The 17147-nt window shown below is 46.5% G+C and overlaps 1 protein-coding gene across 2 annotated transcripts in view; it reads right to left on the reverse strand.

The window, feature by feature from the left end:
- LOC143808684 (cytochrome P450 2C8-like) overlaps positions 1-17147 on the reverse strand; it is a 189763-nt gene that overhangs the window by 45680 nt on the left and 126936 nt on the right. For both annotated transcript variants that reach the window (XM_077291594.1, XM_077291593.1), the window contains one exon: positions 14842-14983. In XM_077291594.1, the coding sequence (XP_077147709.1) occupies positions 14842-14983 (142 nt within the window). The remainder of the gene's footprint in view (positions 1-14841; positions 14984-17147) is intronic.

Here is a 17147-nt window from a genome sequence, read left to right on the forward strand (position 1 = left end):
GTTTGAACGCCCACATTGCTAGACTAATCTCGTTAGGGATGATGCCCTACTGGTTGGTTGAAAGCGAAGCTTTCAAAGCCATGATGGCCTATGCAGTACCACGCTATGACATACCCAGTCGACACTTCTTTGCGAGAAAAGCCATCCCAGCCCTCCACCAGCATGTCAAAGACCGCATTGTTTATGCACTCAGGCAATCAGTCAGTAGAAAGGTGCACCTCACAACAGATGCATAGACCAGTAGGCATGGCCAGGGACGTTACGTGTCCATCATTGAACCAGCAGCACTGAACACTCTTTCTGAAAGCACACTGACAGCAGGGCAATCGAGGTCCTGTAATCCATACTCTGGCAATTCATGCCAGGTGTCTAGTTTAGATGCCCAGTAATCACAGGGGAATCACCTTTGAGGGGGATCATCGATAAGGGCAGAAAAGTAGTTTGTAACCATACTGGACAAATGCTGTCTCCTGTCACTTTGAATTGATGCAGCTGTCCCTGTCGTGTCAACGGTCATTGCGAAATCATCCCACAACCTTGTCATAAAACCCCTCTGTCCAACGCCACTTCGGATTTCTGCACCTCTAGCACCTCTGCCATGTTGTCCCCTGCAGCTCGTGTGAGAACCATCACCGCCGCTGTGTGCTGAGAATGCCTGCACCAAACAGTCTACAAGAGTTGCTTGTTTGGTAGCCAATATTTGACCTAGGTTCTCAAGTGGCATGATATTTTGCAGTTTTCCTTTATATCTTGTATCCAGGAGGCAGGCCAACCGGTTGTCGTCATCGGTTATCATTTTAACAATGCGGGGGTCCCTTTTTAGGATACGCAAGGCATACTCAGCCATGTGGGCCAATGTTCCAGGTGTCAATTAACTGTTTCTGCTGGGTTGAGGACCACTTTCTTGCAAATCAACATCACAAGTGTCCCACAATAAACTTGTACCAGACCTTGCAATGCCACCAGTTTCTATTGCCACCTGAGAATCATCCTCCTCCCATACATATTCATCCCCATCATCCTCCTCCTCATCCTCTTCGTCCGCCAATTTGTCCTGGACAGTTCCCTGAGCAGACAATGGCTGACTGTCATCAAGGCTTCCCTCCTCCTCGGCTGCAGACGCCTGCTCCTTAATGTGCATCAAACTTTGCATCAGCAGACGCATAAGTGGGATGTTAATGCTTATGATGGCGTCGACCACTGCACACCAGACAACTCCATGTCTGCCATCCAAGTGCCTGCCCGTGTATCCTCCCACAAATTAATTACAGCACGCCTCTGTTCGCACAGCCTCTGAATCATGTGCAGTGTGAAGTTCCACCTTGTTGCAACGTCGATTATTAGGCGGTGCTGGTGAAGGTTCAGCGATCGCTGATGGTTCAGCATACGGCTGGAGTGTATGGGCATCCGACGGATGTGCGAGCAAAGTCTTTGCACCTTCAGGAGCAGGGCTGGTAACTTTGGATAATTTTTGAGGAAGCCCTGCACCACCAGATTAAAGGTGTGATCCAGGCAAGGTATGTGTTTCAGTTCTGAAAGGGCTATGGCAGCCATAAAATTCCTTCCGTTATCACTGAGTACCTTGCCTGCCTCAAGATGTACACTGCCCAGCCATGGCTGAGTTTGTTGCTGCAAGTACTCCACCAGTACTTCCGCGGTGTGTCTGTTGTCGCCCAAACACTTCATTTGAAACAGAGCCTGCTGACGCTTACCACTAGCTGTTCGATAATGGGACACCCCGTGTGCAACACTGGCAGCTGCGGATGGAGTGGTAGGGCGACTGCGCTCTGTGCACGAGCTTTCACTTCTGGAGGAGGAGGAGGAGGAGTGGAGAACACCTTATGCCAACTGTTTCCTAAGACTGTGGGATAGGCTGAACTGTCCCACTATGGCTGCCCCCTGTGGACCCTGCATTCTACACATTAACCAGTGCACCGTGATGGACACGTAACGTCCCCGACCATGCCTACTGGTCCATGCATCTGTTGTGAGGTGCACCTTTCCACTGACTGATTGCCTCAAGGCATGGACAATGCGGTCTTTGACATGCTGGTGTAGGGCTGGGATGGATTTTCTCGCAAAGAAGTGTCGACTGGGTAGGTCATAGCGTGGTACTGCGTGGGCCATCAGGTCTTTGAAAGCTTCACTTTCAACCAAATGGTAGGGCATCATCTGTAATGAGATTAGTATAGCAATGTGGGCGTTCAAATCCTGTGTACGCGGATGAGAGGATGAGTACTTTCTTTTCCTAACGAGAGTCTCTTGTAGGGTGAGCTGGACTGGAGAGCTGCATATGGTGGAACTAGCGGTGGTGGTGGTGGTGGTGGACATGGCGGATTGAGAGAGAGTTTGTTATGGTATTCTTGTTGTTGGCCTACATACAGTCTTTCCTACCAATAACCTTGTGATTCCCTGACTGCTTTGGCCTTACGACGATACCTCCACATTTGCTGCTGGTGGTGTCCCAACCGGTGGGCTTACAGTGAGGGAAGCAATGTAGCATTGCTGACTACCTTCATTCCAAGCAGGTGCACCAACGGTACGGGACATTTGGTAGTTAGTCCAGGCTTGCAAGTGCATGCTGGTTAAATGTCTAAGCATGCACGTTGTATTTAAATTTTGAAGATTCTTCTCTCTGCTAAAGGTCTTTGAGCATTTCTTACAGATAACTTTTGAATGATCATTCAGATCTTGGTTAAAAAATTGCTACACTACACTCTTCCTACTATCGAAAACCTTTTCAGGCATTGTGCGCTATGCTACTTTCACCTTATGGCCATGCTCTCCTAAAATTGGTTTTGTTTTTCGCAAACATTTTTGGCCTGATACGGGCCTGCCAGATGACAGCTGTTGCAATGTAGATGGCTGCTGCAGATCATCCTCCTCCGCTTCTGAGCTAGTGGCAGCGGCACCCTCTTCCCCCAATGGCTGCCAATCTGGGTCAACAACTGGGTCATCTATCACCTCCTCCTCAATGTCATGTGCACCTTCCTCAGTGTCACCGTGTAAGGTGCTATAGCGTTCGGGACAGGGCACCATAGTTTCATCAGGGTCACATTCTGGCTCAGTAAACTGCGAGGGCAATGTAGTGATCAGAGTCAATGGAACAGCATCACAATCTAGCTGTGGCCGTGCATCAGTGCACTCAATGTCCGATTCTTCTTGTAATTGGCAGTGTACAATTTCCCTTTCTAACCCAGGCACGGTATATGTAAAGAGCTCCATGGAGTAACCTGTAGTGTCGCCTGCTGCATCCTTCACTTTTGGTTTGGGAGAAGCACACAAGGAAACGTCTTTTTCCTGACCGGGAGCATCCACTGACGACTGGCTGCTCTTACATTTAGAACTTTGGGAAGTGGAGGCAAAAGAGCTAGAGGGTGAGTCAGCAAGGAAAGACAACACTTTTTCCTGCTTCTCCGGCTTTAAAAGCTGTTTTCCTACTCCCAGGGAAGGGAGCCTTCGAGGCCTTGTGTAGCCAGAAGATGACGCAGGCTGAACACCTCCAGTCTTAGGTGCTACTGTGCTTTTGCCACTACCACGAGATGCAGCACCACCAGCACCATCAGTACCAGCTGGCAACCCCCGCCCACGGCCTCTTCCACTGAACTTCCTCATTTTTTGGGGGGAGACACTGAACCACAACTCATATTACACCGTCGTAATATGAGGGGCCCTGTGCCAGTACCGCCGCCCATGAGAGAGTGTCCCCCCCCCCAGTTTGAACAGTGCTCTACCACTTGCAATACTACCTCTCTCAGCTCCACCACTGTGTAGTCTGTGCGGGTAAAACCTGAAATGGCACTGCCAATACGAATTATTTGAAATGATAGATGATAGTTAAAATATACAGGGGCCCTGGCCTTCATTTAATACTTTGCGCCTACTACCTCTGTCTTTATTATTTGGGCGTAATAACGGCGTCTGCCACTGCTTCTTTTTTTTCCTTCACTGAACAAAGCTGAACTTCAACTGTTGTCCCGTTTCAAATATTAAACTGCATTTGGCCTACTTGTTGGGTTGGGGCCTTCTAATGGTGTCTGCCACTCCTTGGTGTTTTCCTGGTATATTTTTCTTGCGCTTCAATCTTCAGGCTTTCGTTTAAATATTTTTTATATTAAACTGCATTTGGCCTACTTGTTGGGTTGGGCCTAGTAACATTGTCTGCTGCCGCCTCTTGTTTTCCTCTACTAAACAAAGCTGAGCTTGAAGCTTCAGGCTTGCGGCCTGTAACAACAATATGAAACTACATTTGGCTTAGTTCTTGGTTTGGGCCTAGTAATGTTGTCTGCTGCTGCCTCTTGTTTTCCTCTACTACACAAAGCTGAGCTTCAATCTTCAGGCTTTCGGCCTATATTTAGAATATGAAACTGCATTTGGCCTACTTGTTTGGTTGGGCCTACTAATGGTGTCTGCCGCTGATTGTTGTTCTCCTCCACTGAACAAACCAATGCTGCCTGTTTACTCCTGTTACCAATTTTTAACAACTTTTAGCCTACTTTTTTATTTTGGGCCTATATCTGTGTTTCCTCCTCATTCCTGCCCATTGCCCAGCCACTGCTAGATGAGTCTGCTGGTACATTGACACAGACCACTACATTCCCCCATCACTCTACACAGCCTGAATCTGACCCTGCTGAAACCCAGGTTCCCCTTCCCGCATACTACAGGTCCTTCTCAAAAAATTAGCATATAGTGTTAAATTTCATTATTTACCATAATGTAATGATTACAATTAAACTTTCATATATTATAGATTCATTATCCACCAACTGAAATTTGTCAGGTCTTTTATTGTTTTAATACTGATGATTTTGGCCTACAACTCCTGATAACCCAAAAAACCTGTCTCAATAAATTAGCATATCAAGAAAAGGTTCTCTAAACGACCTATTACCCTAATCTTCTGAATCAACTAATTAACTCTAAACACATGCAAAAGATACCTGAGGCTTTTAAAAACTCCCTGCCTGGTTCATTACTCAAAACCCCCATCATGGGTAAGACTAGCGACCTGACAGATGTCAAGAAGGCCATCATTGACACCCTCAAGCAAGAGGGTAAGACCCAGAAAGAAATTTCTCAACAAATAGGCTGTTCCCAGAGTGCTGTATCAAGGCACCTCAATGGTAAGTCTGTTGGAAGGAAACAATGTGGCAGAAAACGCTGTACAACGAGAAGAGGTGACCGGACCCTGAGGAAGATTGTGGAGAAGGACCGATTCCAGACCTTGGGGAACCTGAGGAAGCAGTGGACTGAGTCTGGTGTGGAAACATCCAGAGCCACCGTGCACAGGCGTGTGCAGGAAATGGGCTACAGGTGCCGCATTCCCCAGGTAAAGCCACTTTTGAACCATAAACAGCGGCAGAAGCGCCTGACCTGGGCTACAGAGAAGCAGCACTGGACTGTTGCTAAGTGGTCCCAAGTACTTTTTTCTGATGAAAGCAAATTTTGCATGTCATTCGGAAATCAAGGTGCCAGAGTCTGGAGGAAGACTGGGGAGAAGGAAATGCCAAAATGCCTGAAGTCCAGTGTCAAGTACCCACAGTCAGTGATGGTGTGGGGTGCCATGTCAGCTGCTGGTGTTGGTCCACTGTGTTTCATCAAGGGCAGGGTCAATGCAGCTAGCTATCAGGAGATTTTGGAGCACTTCATGCTTCCATCGGCTGAAATGCTTTATGGAGATGAAGATTTCATTTTTCAGCACGACCTGGCACCTGCTCACAGTGCCAAAACCACTGGTAAATGGTTTACTGACCATGGTATTACTGTGCTCAATTGGCCTGCCAACTCTCCTGACCTGAACCCCATAGAGAATCTGTGGGATATTGTGAAGAGAAAGTTGAGAGACGCAAGACCCAACACTCTGGATGAGCTTAAGGCCACTATTGAAGCATCCTGGGCCTCCATAACATCTCAGCAGTGTCACAGGCTGATTGCCTCCATGCCATGCCGCATTGAAGCAGTCATTTCTGCCAAAGGATTCCCGACCAAGTATTGAGTGCATAACTGAACATTATTATTTGATTGTTTTTTTGTTTGTTATTAAAAAACACTTTTATTTGATTGGACGGTTGAAATATGCTAATTTATTGAGACAGGTTTTTTGGGTTATCAGGAGTTGTAGGCCAAAATCATCAGTATTAAAACAATAAAAGACCTGACAAATTTCAGTTGGTGGATAATGAATCTATAATATATGAAAGTTTAATTGTAATCATTACATTATGGTAAATAATGAAATTTAACACTATATGCTAATTTTTTGAGAAGGACCTGTATACCACCTTACATGGGGACAAAGAGGAAGGTGCAGATGAAAGTGCAGGTTCCTTCAACAGGTGGGGGGCATACTCAATGGTGACGTCACTGGCACAGGGCCCCTCATAGTACGCAAAAGTGTCTCTGCCGGTGGGAGGCGCCCCCGCCGTCAATCACAACGCCGTACTTTGAGGGGCCCTGTGCCAGTGGCAATGAGAACGAGTGTGCCCCCCCTGCTTGCTCAGGATCACAGCACTTGCAAAGTTGAAATACTTACCTCTCCCTGCTCCACCGCCGTGACGTAGTCCGCGTTTGCTGGGCCCACGAAAAACTTGAGCCAGCCCTACTCCCCCCACAACTGTTGCCAAATGACCCCCAAATGTTCAATGGCTAACTATTATTATAAGGTAAATTAAGATTGACACACTTAAGTAACAAGAATTGATGTTTTTGGCATTAAAATGGGCTCTGTTGGTGTTTTCCTGTCCTCCACTCACTGCCGACTTTGATTCTCCATTGACTTGCATTGGGTTTCGTGTTTCGGTCGGATCCCCGACTTTTCGCAATAATCGGCCGATTTCACCAAACCCGACTTTTGACAAAGTCGAGTTTCGCGAAACCCGACTCGATCCTGAAAAAGTAAAAGTCGCTCAACCCTACTCCCAAATGGTATAACGAGTGGTGATGGATCGGTTTGTGAACTCCCTGCCGAGGCCCATACAGACTTGGATTGCCTAGGGTGATCCCTGGAATGCTGCTAAACTTGTCAGACTGGTCAATAGATAGCAGGGGATGGAAGGCTCCTTGGGGAGGCAGCCCATTCCGTACTGAGGTCCCAGCAGGGGCAGAGTCCCAAAAGGGGGTGGGGAGTCCAAGGTCAAAAGGGCGGGGGAGGTGGTGCCCAAGGTGATGTTATTTGCTGAAGGTGTCACAGGCCAGGACATATATCTGCCCATTGTCCCCAGACCACCGAGCAGATGGACTGTAGCATAGGATGCTGTAGTTCATACTATGCATATCCAGCCTGCAGTATGAACTCTCCATCCAACAAGTGGCCTCAAGCACGTCCCGTGAAGGTGAAAAGTCGAGCAGTAACAACGCTGCTAGACTCCAGAAGCTTAGTTACCCTTGTGAGGACCAATTTTCCTCTCAACCTACTCGTGGGAAGATTGTCGGCATTTGATGCATACATGGTGATGCAAAAGACTATCCTATGGCCAGAGTGGAAATTGAGACGGTGAATGGCACTGAGTCCCATGAAGTCGGCATCGTTCGGGACTTGTTGCACCCTATAATTATAGGCAAGGATTTCTGTTTGTTTTGGGATCTGTGGGGAAAGGGTTCTGAGGTCGATAGCAAGAGTAAGGAAGCAATGAAACCTAATAAGATATCGCCACACCCAGAGGCAGACCGGTTTCCTTTTTGTGTCTTAGTAGGGAATGAGGAGGAAGTGTCTCCTGTATCTGACATTCCAGAGTTAGGGGTGGCACGTGACAATTTTGGGACTGCTCAATATAGGGACCCAACTCTGAGGGAAGCCTTTAACAATGTCACCGTCATTAATGGGGTTGCACAGGAGCCGGGGGCGGACACAAGATTTCTGTATTTTATGTTGAGTGAGGAGTTGTTGTACTGGGTCACGAAAATAAGGGAGGAGTTGATAGTGCCAGGTCCCTATAGATGGAAGGTGTTCGACATGGCACATTTACACATCTTGGGTGGACAACTGGGCGTGGAAAAAACTCAGGAACGGGCTGTGCAGAGGTTCTATTGGCCTGGGTGTCACCGGTAAATAGTGAACCATTGCAGTTCCTGCCCTACATGTCAGTTAACTGCCCGCACCCCTCATTTCCGGAGCCCCCTTCTGCCATTGCCCATTATTGAGGTGCCATTTGAAAGAATTGCCATGGACTTGGTCGGTCCCCTAGTTAAATCAGCCATCAGTATATATTAGTCATCCTGGAATATGCTAATGCTATCCTGAGGCAATTCCCCTGGGAAATTCTTCCGCGAAGAGTATAGCCCGTGAGTTGGCCCATGTGTTTTCCCGGACAAGTGTGCCGAACGAGATCCTGACCGGCTAGGGGACATCTTTTATGAGCAAGGTGATGAAGGAGTTGTGCCATGTCTTGAAAATCTCCCAGTTGAGGACTTTAGTGTACCATCCTCAGTCAGATGGCTTTGTTGAGAGGTTTAATAAGACACTGAAGAGCATGCTAAGAAAAGCCATAGAGAAAGACGTTAGAGACTGGGACTGTCTCTTACTGTATCTGCTGTTTTCTATCCATGAAGTTCCACAGGCCTCCACGGGGTTCTCGTCATTTGAGCTTCTGTATAGCTAACATCCGCGAGGTCTCCTAGATATAGCCAAGGAATCCTGGGAAGCTGAAGTCACGCCCCACAGAAGCTTCATTGGGCATGTAGCACTGATGCAGCAGAGGATTTCGAAGGTGTTGCCCATTGTGAAAGAACACCTCCATCAGGCACAAGAAGCTCAGGCCAGGGTCTACAACCGGTCAGCAAGAGTGAGGCAGTTCAATCCCAGAGACCAAGTTCTTGTTATAGTTCTGACGGTGGAGAGCAAGTTATTGGCCAAATGGCAAGGGCCATATGAGGTAGTGGAGAAGCTTGGTGAGTAGGGTTGAGCAAAACAGGTCTGTCATTTTCAGAAGTCGCCGACTTTTGGCAAAGTCGGGTTTCATGAAACCCGACCCCTGTGTGGGGTCGGCCATGAGGTCGGCGATCTTCTGAATCTGGTATCGGAATTCCGATACCGAGTTCCGATATGTTTACGATATCGGAAATCGGTATCAGAATCCATATTTAAGTGTAAAATAAAGAATCAAAATAAAAAATATTGATATACTCACCCTCGGACGCGCTCTGGTACTAACTGGCAGCCTTCCTTCCTAAGAATGAGCGCGTGAAGGGCCTTAGATGATGTCACGGCTTGTGATTGGTCGCGGCCGCCCATGTAACCGCTCACGCGACGAATCACAAAGCCGTGACGTCATCTAAGGCCCTTCACGCGCTCATTCTTAAGAAGGAAGGCAGCCGGAAAGAAGCAGGGCACGTACGAGGGTGAGTATATACCTAATAGGAATATACTCACCCTCGGCTTCTTTCCGGCAGCCTTCCTTCCTAAGAATGAGCGCGTGAAGGGCCTTAGATGATGTCACGGCTTTGTGATTGGTCGTGTGAGCGGTCACATGGGCGGCCGCGACCAATCACAAGCCGTGACGTCATCTAAGGCCCTTCACGCGCTCATTCTTAGGAAGGAAGGCTGCCGGAAAGAAGCCGAGGGTGAGTATATCAATATTTTTTATTTTGATTCTTTATTTTACACTTAAATATGGATCCCAGGGCCTGAAGGAGAGTTTTCTCTCCTTCAGACCCTGGAAACCATAGTATCCCATTGCACTGCATTGGGTTTCGTGTTTCGGCCGACCCCGACTCCGACTTTTTTATAGTATCGGCTGATTTCACTCGACCCGACTCTTGAGAAAGTCGGGTTTCGTGAAACCCGACCCGATCCTATAAAAATAAAAGTCGCTCAACCCTATTGGTGAGGTAAACTATAAGATTAGCCAACCCGGAAGAGGGAAACCAATCCAAGTTTACCATTTCAACCTCATCAAGCCATGGCAAGATAGAGAGCCAGCGGTAATTCCATGCTTGCTGGGCAACCCAGAAGGTGAGGTTGGAGGAGTTACTATAGCAGAGACGCTATCGAAGGTCCAGAAACAGCAGTGCCGGGAGTTACTCCAGAAGAGCAATGACCTGTTTTCAGAGTTCCAGGGGTGCACAAAGGTCGTAGAGCACGAGGTCTTGACAGAGCCACATGTGCGAGTGAACGTGAAGACTTATCGAATTCCTGAGGCCCGTCAAGAAGTAATATCCAAGGAGGTGGAGCATATGTTGAAGCTTGGGGCCATTGAGGAATCCAAGAGCGGTTGGTCGAGCCCAATTGTCCTGGTTCCAAAACCTGATGGTGAATGGAGGCTCTGCAATGATGATTGGAAGCTGAATGAGGTCTCAAAGTTCGACGCATATCCCATGCCACACGTTGGTGAGCTCATCGAAAGACTTGGGCCCGCCAGGTACATAACCACCTTGGATTTGAAATAGGGTATTGGAAGATCCCCATGGCACAGGAATGGATGCTTCCAGTACGTTCGGATGCCTTTTGGCCTGCAGGGAGCTCCGGTGACCTTCCAGAGAGCTATGGATAGAATCCTTGTACCTCATAAGCCATACGCTGCTTCATACCTGGATGATATTGTCATCTTTAGCCCAGACTGGGAGAGTCATCTGGAAAAGGTCCAAGCAGTGTTTGATGCTCTAAGGGAGATAGGGTTTGGAATAAACCCGAAGAAGTGTGCCTTGGGTAAAGAAGAAGCCAAGTACCTGGGATATGTAGTGGGTCATGGCAAAATAAAACCCTAAATCAATAAAGTGGAGGCAATTCAAATATGGCCAAGACCACTCTCCAAAAAGCAAGTTAGAATCTTCCTGGGGATCGTGGGTTATTACAGGAGGTTCATCCCAAACTTTGCCATAGTGGCTGCGCCTCTGACAGATCTTCTAAAGGGGACAAAATCAGTAAAGGTTAGATGGTCCGAAGAGGCAGAGTCAGCCTTCCAAGAAATGAAAGGGGCTCTGTGTAAACAACCCGTTCTGATTGCCCTGGACTTTAGGAAAGAGTTTATTCTTCAGACAGACGCCTCTGATATTGGGGTAAGAGCAGTTCTTTCCCAGGAGATACATTGGGAGGAGCATGCTGTTCTTTACCTTCATGTGAAAGGAATTACTCAGTAGTAGAGAAGGAGTGCTTGGCCATAAAGTGGTACATTCTGTTGGGACGTAAGTTTAGATTATATCTGACCATGCCCCACTCAGATGGATGAGGGAACCGAAGGGTAGAAATGCTAGGGTCACCCATTGGTTCTTAGCCCTGCAGGACTTCAGCTTCAATGTAGAACATAGGGCTGGGAAGCTACACGGAAATGCGGATGCCCTCTCAAGAATCCCTTGTCTAGTAGGGGAAAGTGCAAAGCCCCATGGCTTTAGGCAGAGGGGGAGGTATGTAGCATGGCAAAGGGTTATAAAGTCGACTGGAGGTATGTGTCACAGAGATGGCTTGTCTCTGTGATGCAACCCGGAGTGTATTCTTTAATGCACATAAGCACTAAGGGATCATTTTGTACACTTGGGTTTGGGTTACGGGTAGCTGTGAGAGATGGGAGTGTCTGGCTACTCACATATCTCACCCCTGGGTAGGGGCATCACCATACCTCTATATGTGTTTGAGGACCTGCGGTGATATCATGACCATGTGACAAATCATGTGATGTGTTCCTGGGTGTGGTTATAGCTATATAATGTAGGCTACTGCTTAACACAGGACCTGTATGTGGGGAGGTGGAAGCCTCCAGTGTGTGTTAAAGTTCCAGGACTGAGCCTGAAGTACTGGACACTTATACTTTCTTTTGCCTGAGCTAAAGGCTGCAGATCACCTGTGGAGATGGACATGTGGTGCATCTCTCCAGACCGTAGCATGTCTATTTATCTTGCGGAGACGCGAGCCTTCACAAGATAAATTTCACCCGTACAATATACTGGACTCTGTGAATATGCAAGGTTCAGTGAACAAATGCGGAATCACCTGCGTTCAATAGCGATCAGCGAACACGTGCTACATCCAAAGCGCTGCCAATTCCTGACAGTGTGCAAATACCAAAAGAAAATAAATCAGTCAATTTCAGAAAAAAATAAATTTATTTGACCTCTGCTTGTGTCAGTGCAGTGTGTGGCTCTGTCAGGATTCACATAATTCCCCATTTTAGGGGGATTAAAGCAGAGCACCCAGACACACTGTAGTAGCGCATTGTGAACAGGGCTTAATATAATATTGTGTGTAATAGTGCAGTCTACTATGCTATTCCACGCTGTCCCAGTACAGCAGCCAGACATGGACACCGGCAAGACATGGACACCGGCCAGACACGGACACCGGCCAGACACGGACAGGAGCCGGACACTGACAGCGGCCAGTCACTGACAGCGGCCAGACACGGACAGCGGCCAGACACGGACAGCAGCCAGACACGGACACTGGCCAGACATGGACAGCAGCCATACACGGACATCGACCAGACATGGACAGCAGCCAGACATGGATAGTGGCAAGACACGGACACCGGCCAGACACGGACAGGAGCCGGACACTGACAGCGACTAGACACGGACAGCAACCAGACACCAGCCAGACACGGACACTGGCCAGACATGAACAGCGGCCATACACAGACAATGACCAGACATAGACAGCAGCTAGACACGGACACTGGCCAGACCCGGACAGCGGCCAGACCCAGACACCAGCCAGGAGACACTTTTTTATAAATCTGTTGCCGTCGTCTTTCAGCGTTTCTTTCCCTAGTCAAATGAATGAGATACAATAATGAAAGTGAAAAGGCTGCAAAAAAAGCTGAATATTTCCTGCCAACACTGTAGATCAATCCACAGCAAAAATGGTGGGTGTGAACAGACACTACAGGGGTTTCCAGAGAATGTAAAAATAATTAGCATGAAATGATAAATTCCCTACAGCTCCAGCACCGATGCTTTGGGAGTCTCCGCTAGTCTTATCACTGGGCTGCAGTGGCCTTGTGGCAGCAACTTATAGTATAGCTGCAAAGTGAATAATGACCATCAGGGACCCCGAACCATTTTTTTTAATCGTTTTTTTATTCTGCTGTTTGTGAGGTAGGATGTAGAAAAAGACGGCAATTCTGCTAATGTTTTCTATTATGTCACTATACAGCCTCCTTCACACAACCGGGTATCATGTTTTTCACGAGTGCCATGTGTGCCCTATTTAACCTACGGAGCTGCACTCATGTATGTTTTCCCAGCAGCACAGATGACAAGGGCCAACACAAGTCAATGGGTCCATGTAAACATGCCATTCATGTGCCGTCCGTGAGCCGTCTGTGAGCCGTCCATGTGTCGTACATGTGCTGTACGCGTGCCGTCAGTGTGCCGTCCGTGTTTAAGATGGAAAGTATGTGAGAAGCTTTGTAATTTCATTTCCAGTATCCATACCAGAAAAACACAGATGGCACATGGACGATACCCTGATTGAAAACACTGGTGACCCTGATATCGGTGTAACATGTACGTGTATTATATGGACATGTGAAAGGGGGCCTAACAGTGTTGTTGGTGAAATATTTCAGGATTGGAGGCCCCCACTTTGAATTTTTCCCAGGCACCCGTTTTGTCTAAAACCGGCCCTGATAGTCAGCAACAACATGTTCTGGGTATATGGTAAATAAAGCATGACCCTGGGTAGCGGGGGGCTACATGACTTACATTGAGTTACATTTGCTGTAAATGGAATACAAATACTGCCTCTTTGTATTATTAAACCAGAAAAGTGATTTGCTCATAACCTGTGTGCGTGCTTTTCTCTGAGCTTGTTATCTGAGGCGTGACCTCCTAATTTGGCCTCACTGGTGATCTGGCATATCTGACTTTGGGTCAGAACGCAAACAGCTACAACAATAGTATCAAGACATCGAAATGCTGGACTACCTCCTCATCTTGTTCCTTAAGGTACCTTCACACGAAGCGACGCTGCAGCGATAGCGACAACGATGCCGATCGCTGCAGCGTCGCTGTTTGATCACTGGAGAGCTGTCACACAGACCGCTCTCCAGCGACCAACGATGCCGAGGTCCCCGGGTAACCAGGGTAAACATCGGGTTGCTAAGCGCAGGGCCGCGCTTTACCAGCGTAAAAGTAAAAAAAACAAACAGTACATACTCACCTGCGCGTCCCCCAGCGTCTGCTTCCTGACACTGACTGAGCTCCGGCCCTAAGAGCACAGCGGTGACGTCACCGCTGTGCTTTCACTTTCACTTTATGGCCGGCGCTCAGTAAGTGTCAGGAAGCAGACGCTGGGGGACGTGCAGGTGAGTATGTACTGTTTGTTTTTTTTACTTTTACGCTGGTAACCAGGGTAAACATCGGGTTACTAAGCACGGCCCTGCGCTTGGTAACCCGATGTTTACCCTGGTTACCAGTGTAAAACATCGCTGGTATCGTTGCTTTTGCTGTCAAACACAACGATACACGGCGATCGGACGACCAAATAAAGTTCTGGACTTTATTCAGCGACCAGCGACATCACAGCAGGATCCTGATCGCTGCTGCCTGTCAAACTAAACGATATCGCTAGCCAGGACGCTGCAACGTCACAGATCGCTAGCGATATCGTTACAAAGTCGTTTCGTGTGAAGGTACCTTTATATTTAACGACCATGACTTCCTTCTTCAGTGATTTCTCTCTTCATATGATGTGTCCGAAGTAGGGAAGGCATATGTAGCTGGTGTAAAATAAATGTCTGACCTGCTGAGCAGCACAGTTGAAGGTACATGGCTGCCACAATAATCATCCAAAGAAAATAATGTAAATGCAGATAATGAGAAAAAATGTCTATCACTGTCTGATTTTAAATAGTAACAGCAAAATGAAGTAAAAATGATACATTCCCACACATAAAGTGTGTCTCTTACTTTGGATTTCTGGATACTTCATCATTAGTAGAAGGCCCCATCTCAGGGTGGTTGAGGTTGTATCCATGCCAGCGTCAAAGAGATCCACAACCAGCTGTGTTAGGTTTTCATTGGTGAAGTATAATTTTGGATTTGGCTTTTCCTAATGTAGAAAATACATCAAAAACATGTTCTTTTAGAAGCCACTATGAACTGCTGCTCTAGCAAGAATCCAAACTCAAACATGAGTTACAAACACGGAGCATGGAGAAGGGGGCAGAGAAACTAACAATAGGAGAGTGTTTGTAAATATTGTTTGCACATGGATTCTTGCTAATGTAGCAGATCAGAGCAGCTTCTAAAAGAGCATGAACTTGGTAGTTAAAACAGCACTTTTAGCATTGTTTTATAGCCTTAGCATTATAGCAGCAGTGTCATAAAATGTCTTTGTTTATGACACTTTTCCCACTATTTCTATAATATAGTTTATCATATGTGCTGGGCATTTCCATATTCTCCCATTCACTAGATCAATCTATATCTATCTATCTATCTATCTATCTATCTATCTATCTATCTATCTATCATCTTTCAATCTATCTATCTATCCTGTGGTGTGAATAAGGCCATATAATAAGACTGAAGCATTCTTGGCATTTTGCAATGCCAAGGGCCAGATCTGTCTATCTGTTTATCTGTTTGTTTATCTATCTATCTATCTATCTATCTATCTATCTATCTATCTATCTATCTATCTATCTATCTATCTATCTATCTAAATATTATCTATGAGAACAAAAAAATGATGGAGCACCAGCAACAGCTAAAAATGGAAATAGTGGGGGCAAATCGAAACCTTAATAATGTTCAAGCAAATAGAAGCAGCACTCTAAGGTAAAAAAGTATAAATGTTTTATTGACTTATTGTGATGGTGTCATTTCATTCCAAGTGTAGAACTTTCTCAAGCCAAGTGCTTGAGAAAGTTCCCAAGCCTAGGGTTTGAGAAAGTTCCGCAGGTGGAACAAAATGTCGCCATCACAATGGGTCAATAGAGCATCTATACTTTTTGAACTTGGAGAGCTGCCTCTATTTGCTTGGATATTATCACTGTTTGGTATTGTCTATCTATCCATACAGAGATAAAAAAAAAAAAAATGACGGCAGCACTCCATATGCTTTCAGATGAAAAAATGTGGACTTTATTCAAACCCACATAGCAGAGTGATGTTTCGGCTCACACTGAGCCTTTCTCAAGCTTTTGCTTAAGAAAGGCTCAGTGTGAGCTGAAACGTTGCTCTGCGGGTTTCACTAAAGTCCACATTTTCTTCATCTTAAAGCATATGGCGTGCGGCCTTCATTTATTTTATCTCTGTCTGGATTTGAGCAAGTATTGGACTTATTGTCTAGGAGGCCTGGCACCCACTAATAAATATCGTGCTGTTCCATTTTTTCTAAATATCTATTTATCTATTTATGATCAAACCTTTTGAAATTCACATTTTCCATCTTTGACAAATTTCTGCAAAAAATTAGATTTTCAAGCCAACTGAATAGGTGTAAAAAAGAAAGAGGAAAAAAATAGTAGAGAGAAAAGAGTAAAAAGGTGGGTGAGGGGGGAATGAGCCCAAGCTTTTGCATTGCAAAAGCAAAAAGAAATATGTGGATATTTGAATACATTAATAAATTACACTCTGACACCACCTTTCCTATCTCTGTGTCGCTATTGATACAACTAAGGGCAGGTGCAGACGACGGTATTTTCTCTCATCCTAGAGAATTTGGCCGATTATGTGAATCACATTTTGAGCAAAGATTTAACAGACTGTGGTCATAGTGATCCGATTGTCTTGGATGAGAAAAAAATGGAGATAAAAAGTTCTCTATCTTGTCCATTCTGTCAGTCCATGGAAATCGGACTGCACCCTGATGTCATTCAAGTGCTGTCCTTTTTTTCCATGCACATGACAGCGTGGCAAACACTGGATGTTTGAGCCCTCATTCAAGTGAATTGGGTCCAGTTTCGGGTTCTAGGTACTGTTCTGGTACCCGAATCCAAACTTTTTGTAACTGTTCGGCCGAACCCACCTGACCCAAACATCCAGGTGTCCGCCCATCTCTACTCAAAAAGTTCTATGGAGAACTGTTTCACTGTTATTTCAAGAAAACTTGCAGCAGAATGTCTCTTACTGCCTTCAGTGGTGTGGGGGGGCCCTGGGCTACCGCTCAGATTGCCTGCCGCCATAAGGGCATTACTGCCCTGACTAGCGTATGGGCCCCATCTCATCTGCTCACCGGGCCCCTACTGGCACTGCGGCAGTTAAATGCT

This window comes from Ranitomeya variabilis, chromosome 2, assembly GCF_051348905.1.
Source record: "Ranitomeya variabilis isolate aRanVar5 chromosome 2, aRanVar5.hap1, whole genome shotgun sequence".
Classification (NCBI taxonomy): Eukaryota; Metazoa; Chordata; class Amphibia; order Anura; family Dendrobatidae; genus Ranitomeya; species Ranitomeya variabilis.